The following is an 8,667-nucleotide window of genomic DNA, read 5'->3' on the forward strand; positions in this document are numbered from 1 at the left end:
CCTAATCCTTAATCAGCATCTTAAAAAATCTTCTAGATTATTATTTTTATTTTTTGCTGAATAAAAAAAAGGGGTCTCTAGATAAGCCTGGTTTGTTAACCTCGTTCATTAATATGCATTAACAAACTGGGGCCCGTTCTAAATTTGATTCACACGGGGCACAGAGGAAGTAATGGTATCATCATGAAAATGATGACTACATGATCAATAAGACAATAACCGCAATAATATCCTAATGTTTTGGATTCTATGATTCTGAAATCAAACCCTAGTAATTTTCAATATTCTTTAGATATACCAAAAAACAGGAGCACAAAGTACAGTTATCAGCTTAGCTCTAAGAAGACAAGAAGAGGTTTATTACTATTTTCCAGTACACATAGCGTATAATATAGATGAACTTATTAATTTACAGTTTTACTTCCTCCAGTGAGGGATTGTTATCTTTCTGCTTGGGCTAGAAAGGAGTTATACAAAAGCTTAAAGACCTAAACCACAAAAAACAAAGGGGAAACCCCTAAAAACCTAGGCAGCTGGACTTCATTTTAGAAAAACACTGCATTGTCCTCTAGTGGCATGTTAATTAGGTCATCTTGCCCCTGAGTTGTGCCATCATCAAACAACCACTTCTCTATCAATTGGAGAGGGACTTGAGTCTCCATATTTGACTTGCTTTCATCTTGGAAGAGGCTGGTTTCTGGTGTCAAATTCGCTGTCTCATCCACCGACACAGATTCAGAGGTGGAAGAATTGAAGCTCAACAGTGAGTCAAAAGCTTGATCTGGTGTTGTGGCACTTTGTGCCCCTTCACTAGAACTGGAACCAGTTGCCCCAAGGTTGTTGTTTGAGGAATTCTGAGTGGTTTCTGAGTTTGTCTGAGCTGATTTTGGTGATGAATTTTTCTTCCAGTTCTCGAGCAATCGAGCTATGTTGTCAGCACTTGATGCATATGTGGATGATGCTTGATATGGTTTGGTAAAAGGGTGATAGCTATTATTAGAGGGCTTTGAATCAGGCAATTGGGTTGGTTTGTCAAGGGACAAAGCCTCACATAGAGCTTGCTTAGCCATATGGATATCTGTCTGGAGCCTTCTCTCCCACTGACCCTTCGGCTGTGAGGATAAGAACCCATCTTGTTTTTGGCCATCAGGACCAGAATTAAGCTTGCTGAGTTTCTTTTTTAAATGGGTGTTCCAATAATTTTTTATATCATTGTCTGTTCTCTGTGGAAGATAGGATGCTATGGCTGCCCATCTGCAACAATTTATAAAAAAAAAATTCACATCAACATATGGAAATAAAATATCTCACTTTCACTCCCACAAAAATAATTAAGCAACTTAAAAAAGCACATCTAAAATCATTACTTTTCATTAAAAAAATTAACAATGAAGGAATCTTCCTGTTGGGATTTGGAAACCTAACAAATGAAAATCATAACCGAAAATTTTGGAAACCATGAATTTCCACTTCACCTCAGCTAGGGAGAGAGAGATTTTTTACCTATTACCCAAAAGAGCTTGGAGGTGGACTATCATCTTCTCCTCATGATCAGTGAAGTTACCACGCTTAATACCAGGCCTGAGGTAATTAGTCCATCTAAGTCTGCAGCTCTTACTGCATCTGAGCAAACCTGAAAACCAGTGAGTAAAACCAGTGAGTAAAGAATACAAACCAGTGAGTAAAACCAATTCTACCATAGAAAGAAACTAAAAACTCTTCAATATATTACAATTTACTACCAAGAAAAAGAAAGAAAAAAAAGCGACAAAGAGGACAGTAAGGAAGGTACACGGGAATTAATTACTTAACTTTAATGATCAAACCAACCCAAAAGCAAACAAAAAGCATAGAAAACGGGGTAAAATTTACTATCCCAGAAGAAGAAACTTTAAATAGAGAGAAAAAAGTAATTAATTTTACCTGTATTGGTGGGAACTGATCTCCAATTTCCTGGACCATGTTCTTGAATGTAAGAGACCAATATTATGTCTTCCTCTGGAGTCCACGGACCTTTCTTCACTCCAACTTTGTCACAGCAAGGTGGCCTTCCCATCTCTCTCTCTTTCTCTCTCACTCAAAGTTTTCAAAGATTCCTCAACAAATAGTCTTCCTTGTGATCTCTATAAGGTCTCCTTTCTTTCTAATAAGAGATGTATAGACAGGAGTCCAAGGTAGAGTGTGCCTTTTCTAAAGGGCATACCTAATACTGAATATATATAGAGAGCGCGCGAGAGAGAGAGAGAGAGAGGAGGCTAAAAAACTGTTTATTACACGCTGACCAACAAAGAGAGGTAAAAGGGTTTGCAACAAGAGTCAAAATGGACAGCAAAGGGCATTTACTCATTGCTTGTAAAAAGTCAGCTATGCCAACACACACTCTCTTTCTCTCTGTCTAAACCGTGTAGCGTTGAATATCGATGCAGTGGCGGCACCGAAAAAAAAAAAGGAAAAAAAGGAAAGAACCCTAATTTACTGTTCTCTTCTTAATCGGATATGTATTAATATGAAGTGGGGAAGCGGCTAGCTTTTCTAGCAAAATCCTTGGCATTTTTTACACAAATGAAGTTGTTTTCTTTTTTTTTTTTGGTTAAAGAGAATGAAGTTGTTTTCATGGATTTGAACTTCAATCCTCGTGAAGTGTGCAAAATGTTGCTGTGGCCTTTTTAACTTCTCATAAATATGATGAATAAAAACTATTCCATTTGTATTATTGTTCTGGTTCTAGGATTATGTGTCAAAATTAATCTTGTCTTTCTAAATTATTGACTGTGTTAATTCAAAAAAAAAATATTTAATTTTTTTCCCATGGTTATAGAAAATGCTAAAACTTAAACTATTATAATTTTTACCATATAAAACTATCATTTAATTTGTTTTGGTCAGTCATCAGTGATGGAGTCCGAATTCTTTTTGGGGAGGATCATGGTTAACCTTAAGAGAAAAAGAATGAATATCACAAAACTGCGTGCCTAATAACAAATTTTAGGTCATTATTATTTTGATTTTATTAACGTATATCCTTTTATATATATTATCTTGTTAGTCTATATCTCATATCAAATTTAATTTTTTTATTAATGAGTTTCATGATTTACATATGTTAATATGGAGAATGTGATACTTTTTCAATATATTCGTAAGTATACATCGTAGCATGGATATTCTTAAAAACTGTTTTTTATTTTATTTTATTATATATATATATTTATTTATTTGAGAAGAAGTTAGAAAATTCATACCATAAAACTTGTGTACTTTGATCTATAAGAAAGTGAGCACTTTTTATGATTTCCTTTAATGGTTTATATTTTTGTGCAAGTCCTCCAGTAAGTTTATAGGATTTAGAAGAAATATTTTTTAAATTTATTAGTAAATGATAAAATAAATTATGAAGTAGTATATAAGACATAACTAAAATTTACCCACCTAATTTGCTGAATTAAAACTGCCCAAATTTTCAACCACAAGAATTTTTCCAACCCACTAATTATAGCTTCATTAAAATTTTTTCCCTCAACCCATCAAATCCGACTGTACACCCCTAAGACCAAGTGGTATGTTTTTAAAGGTCTACAAACAAATACTTGACTTTATCACAGTAAAAATACATAATTTTAAAAGAAATTAGGAAAGGGGGAGGGACATCACAATAAAATAGTCTACATGTGGCTCCATCACCAAACAACAAAGAGTCAAGCAGTATTTATTCTTGACAGATCTCATGTCCATTTGGCAAGATTAATTTTGTCAACTTATTTTACTATTTAGCTTATTTTTATTACTATTTATGGGTTCCATTTCACTTTTTGGTACTATTTATGGGTTTCACTATACTATTTCAATTAACTTTTACCTTTATCTAAGTACTTTCAGTAAAAAGTTTCAACAAAATAAGTGGATTCCAAACAAACTCCTTGTTACATCACAATCTGATTTTTTTTTTTTTTTTTTAAGAGAAAGTTTGAAATCCTTTTAATTACGCATGCATGTGAATTAATTAGAAGAAAAAGGAAGCTAATTTTTATGGATAATTAATACTAAGATATATAAAAATCACTTTTGCAAGATTTTTCTTGATGATGGAGTGGAATATTCTTTGGTTCTTAAAAGTACGATTGAATTATCAAAACGTGTCATGGTTTATATATCTTTTTTTGAGAAAGACATGGTTTATATATCTTATTTTAAAAAATGTCACAGTTATTAATTTCATGATAAATCTTAAGTGTGAAATTATTATTGATTTTAATTTGGGCTTATCACTCGTATCAGTTTTTTATCCACCAATAATAATCTAACACTTAGAGTTTATTCTAAAATTGTTGTAATTAAATATATGATGGCCGTACCATTACTCTAATATTAGATTTTAAAACATGACTTGAAATATTTTTAATGTTATTCAAATTAAGTGTGTTGTATAGGCCGATACAAACTTGTATTTTAAGTTTAAAATAAGTATTTATAAAAAAATAAAAACAAATTATGAGAAATTAATGTTGCAAAATTATATTTTAGATTTTAAAAATGGTCTTTTTAAGCTCCCAAATCACCTAACCGGACCCTAACTAAACAAAGAATTATCCTGAAAACTAACAAATGAAAGGGAAAAAGAAATGGAATCAAACATAGCTGCGATTGGTTCTTGGTTACATCATAATGAAAAGGACTGAGAGCAGAGTAGATAGCATCTCGAGTTCTAGAAGATTAATAGTACATATACAGAGAACTTTGACACTGCTAATTTTTGACTGACATGTGATACGATGACGTATAACTAATTTGGATTTTTATGTGTGATGCACTGATGTGCAGACAATTGGACGATCTACAGCGAGAAATTTATACGTATGAGAGAGAGAGAGAGAGCTATGTCAAGAAAAAAACACAGAATAAATGATAGTGTGAGAAACGTATTGTGCCTAGTGGGAAACAAGGTATCTCAGTACAATTTTATGACACTATTTTCTTACTTATATATGTGGAACTCACAGATTATATAATATATATGGTACGAGTGAAAGAGATTGAACCATTCCAAAATTTTCTATACTCATTTTTTATTTTTAGATAGGATAGAATTAAACTTATAGTATCTCTTAATATTTAGGTCAAGACACGAGTTGTTTTACAACGATGTAGATCGACTGAGTTTGAATCCTAAATTTTTTATTCAAGCACAACAAAATTTATTTGTTCAAGAGTAATATTGTTCAAGAGCTAATTACTCGAGTTTTTTTTTTTCTTTTTTCTTGAACCATTTGTTTCCGACAATAGAAAATAAGGGTAACTAAACATGAACATTAAATTACTACAAAATAATGTTTAGAAATAAAGAATTCAATACATTTCTACACACACATATTTTTTATATTTTTTGTGTCACAATGAATTCCTATATGTTCATGATTGGTGGGAGTTTCTTGTGTGTCATTAAGAATGATTGATAGGAGTCACTCAAGTTTGATTCCAAATCCTGTGGTTTCCTTCCCCATGAATGGATTCCAAATATTCAATAATTTTTAATAAATTGACGTTCATCTCATTGATTATTATATACAACTAATTTTTTTCTTTGAATTGATTATTCAAGTGATGCTAACATGAAGCAAAATGATTTAATTTGCAATGTTGTACCGATTTTTAGCCTTATATTTTATTAGTATACCAGACAAAAAAAATGGGACTTGTGATTCTCATTTCATTTATTTATTCTTATTTTCCTTTTGGGAGAATAAGGAGAAAAATTATTCAGTACTCGAGCATACTACTAGGATAATTCATTCTTTTTTGGAAGTAAATTCGCATAAACAAAAAAATAAAAACATAACAAAACAACAATATTTAACATGTTTTAGTTAGCTCAATGCCTACATCTACAAGAAATGCTAATCAAACCCACTTTTAATGATTTGATTAATAACCACTTTTAACCAAATCTCACAAATACAAACCAACCCAAAACCGTATATACAAAGGTATTCTCACACTAACACACAAAAACAAAGTCTTATCTTCCAAAAACAGAAATTAACCTAAATCTCCAAGATACCCTAAATGGCTCACAGTAATACACAGAGTCTTGTCATCTAACTCTTACACTAGACACAATTTTATTTCTCTCATGACGCACACCAAAACTACACCACTAAATCCCTTATACATGCACTGCCTATTCCTTGATTGCCAAATAAAATAACATTATTTATTTGATAATGAATAAACTTGTCTTCCACTAAGAAAACTTAAATAAGTAACCAAGTCAAATTACCCATGAGATGCCTTCACTAGTACCTTTTTGGATACCCTCTTTGCACCACTCTGTGGGTAGGAGTTTTGCACCACATACTTATCAAGAGATGTGCTCAATTGAGTTCAAGTAATGCTTGAATGTTTGCTTACTGACCAATTGTATAGTTACTATGTTTTCATATAAAAGAATAAGCACGGTTAAAAACAATAGGGCTTGCACCAGAAAGTAGTAAACTATAAACATATTATATGTATTAAGACCAAGGTTGTCAAAATTTTGATTTGGATCCTACGATCCTATGATTTTACGATCTCACATGCTCAAAACAATCCGGATCTTTCAAGGATCTTTGCGATTGTTTAGGATTGATAGGATCATACGATTCAGACGATCCCAAACGATCTTGGTTTTTTGTAATCTTTTTTAACTTGACAAAAGGCTCAGTTGAATCCAAATAAAAATTAACATCTCAATAGACCAAGTTTTACTATTCAAATGTAGAGAGATAGAATGTCAGTTAGACTCAAATAAAAAATAACATCCCAATACGCAATACAATGTCACGTTTTGAGATTTTTGGTCTCTTTAAATGATACTTACAAATGGATGTAATGATATATGGTAATAACATCAAATGGATGCACATTTTTGGTTTTTTTTATTTTTTTTTATTTTTATTTTTTATGAATGAATGTATAATTTATGTAATTATTTAACATACCAATATGTTTTTTTTTTCTTAAATAATGTAGGATCTTACGATCCACAATCTAATCCTACGATGTACGATCCCACCTACCTCCCACGATCCTATGTAGGATCCTAATTTTGACAACCTTAATTAAGACGATGCTTAGTAGTAGTACCTTCCTCCATGTACAATTGATAAAACTCTTTCCTCAATTACGAGTGATTCATAAGCAATTTCAACAAGTGTATCATTTTCATTCCACATGCTTTAGTTTACAATTGAGGTAGGATTCAAAAATTTCCCATTCATTATCATGATTAGTTGTTGTAGGGACGGAGCCAGAACTTAGAATTAGGGGGGGCGGCTTTGTTGTTGGTTGTGTGCAGTAACTTCGACCTTCGATTTTGTTGCTACTTAGTCGCTTAGCTGCTAGATGTTTAAAATTTTTTAAAGGGCCAAATTGTTTGTTTTGGGTAAAATTGGTTGACTAGGCTTAATTTGTTATTATTTTTTTTTTTTTTACTATTGATAATTTTTGTTTTTGTACAAATCTTTTCGGGCTTGTATATTTCTTTTTTAGATTTTAGACTTATAATTATTTTTTAATGGTCTTTAAAATGAGGAAAATGTTTGAACGACAAACTTTTTTACAAATTGCTGATAATGTAAGTGGTGAGCTCAAATGTGAACTAATAAGAATTTGTTGGGGCCATTGCCCCCCCCCCCCCCCCCCCCCCCCAAGTCCAATCATGGCTCCGTCCATGGTTGTCGGCTTCTTCGACTTTTCAAACAATACATTAAACAATCCTTTTGTTATATCCCTAACACTATTTTTTTTAGACAAGAAACATAACATTAATTTTAATTTGTTGAAAATGAATAAACGTAACCACCACGATCCTAATTAAGATCCCGGTTTTAACAACCTTAATTAAGACAATGCTTAGTAGTAGTACCTTCCTTCATGTGCAATTGATTTATTAGGACAACATATACATGCGATATATGCTTGAATGCTGCATTAGAAGGTTGTAAGAAAGTCAAAAAGTGATAAGAAATACACAAATCGTAGTATGATGCTAACTATGTTGAGTCTCTGTATTGTTACACGTATGTCGACATTTAATTGTCTTTGTTGATGGTATTCGATTAATGATAATGGATCTAAGTACTACTTATCTTTAGAAGGAAGAAGATAGAGACTTCTTGTTCTGACTCAATTAAACTCTTACGACTATTTCTTACTCTAAAGTCCAAGTATTTATTGGCCGGGGAAGCCGATGTGGACCCATCAAAATTACAAATTCCAGTACTTCATGTAATTTTCAGTCTACGTTCATTAATGTTTGATAACAAACATGAAAACAAACGAGGCTTATCTTGGCTTACAAGCGTTGCGATTTCATGTTCAAACTATTCAAAAAGGAAGTAGAGGTCACAGGTAAGTAGGTACATGATTTGTTTATGGAATTTGTTTTTATCTATGTATTTACAGGCATGGCCGATCTTCCTCCTGTTTTCTTCTTCAATTTCAATTGCATTTCACATTGTTGACTTGTAGATATGTAGTACTAGTGGGGGTTGAGGAGACATAATTGGGAGCTAGGCAAATTATACAAAACACACTTCCATTTCCAACCAAGAAAACTTTTTGTTTCATATATTATAGCATAAATATCACATGTCAAAAAGATTAAAAAAAAAAAAAAATTGTAGTAGA

At 32.0% G+C, this 8,667-nt stretch overlaps 1 protein-coding gene across 1 annotated transcript; it reads right to left on the reverse strand.

The window, feature by feature from the left end:
• Positions 1 to 331: 331 nt before the first annotated feature.
• LOC126702485 (myb-related protein 306) lies at positions 332 to 2,211 on the reverse strand. Its single transcript, XM_050401188.1, has 3 exons — positions 1,924 to 2,211; positions 1,504 to 1,633; positions 332 to 1,254 (listed from the first exon to the last, which is right to left on the reverse strand). Exons 1-3 carry the CDS (start codon positions 2,054 to 2,056, stop codon positions 546 to 548), a joined length of 972 nt encoding a protein of 323 aa, XP_050257145.1. The 5' UTR covers positions 2,057 to 2,211; the 3' UTR covers positions 332 to 545.
• Between the last annotated feature and the right edge of the window lie 6,456 nt (positions 2,212 to 8,667).

The sequence above is a fragment of the Quercus robur genome, chromosome 10 (genome assembly GCF_932294415.1).
Source record: "Quercus robur chromosome 10, dhQueRobu3.1, whole genome shotgun sequence".
In the NCBI taxonomy this organism is placed as follows: Eukaryota; Viridiplantae; Streptophyta; class Magnoliopsida; order Fagales; family Fagaceae; genus Quercus; species Quercus robur.

Bases quoted from the DNA above. Each gene is read 5' to 3' on its own strand.
- LOC126702485 (XM_050401188.1), bottom strand. From the start codon at position 2,056: ATGGGAAGGCCACCTTGCTGTGACAAAGTTGGAGTGAAGAAAGGTCCG. The intron at 1,634-1,923 runs GTAAAATTAATT...ACTGGTTTTCAG, and splicing joins ATCAGTTCCCACCAATACAG to GTTTGCTCAGATGCAGTAAG. The intron at 1,255-1,503 runs GTAAAAAATCTC...AAATTGTTGCAG, and splicing joins CAAGCTCTTTTGGGTAATAG to ATGGGCAGCCATAGCATCCT.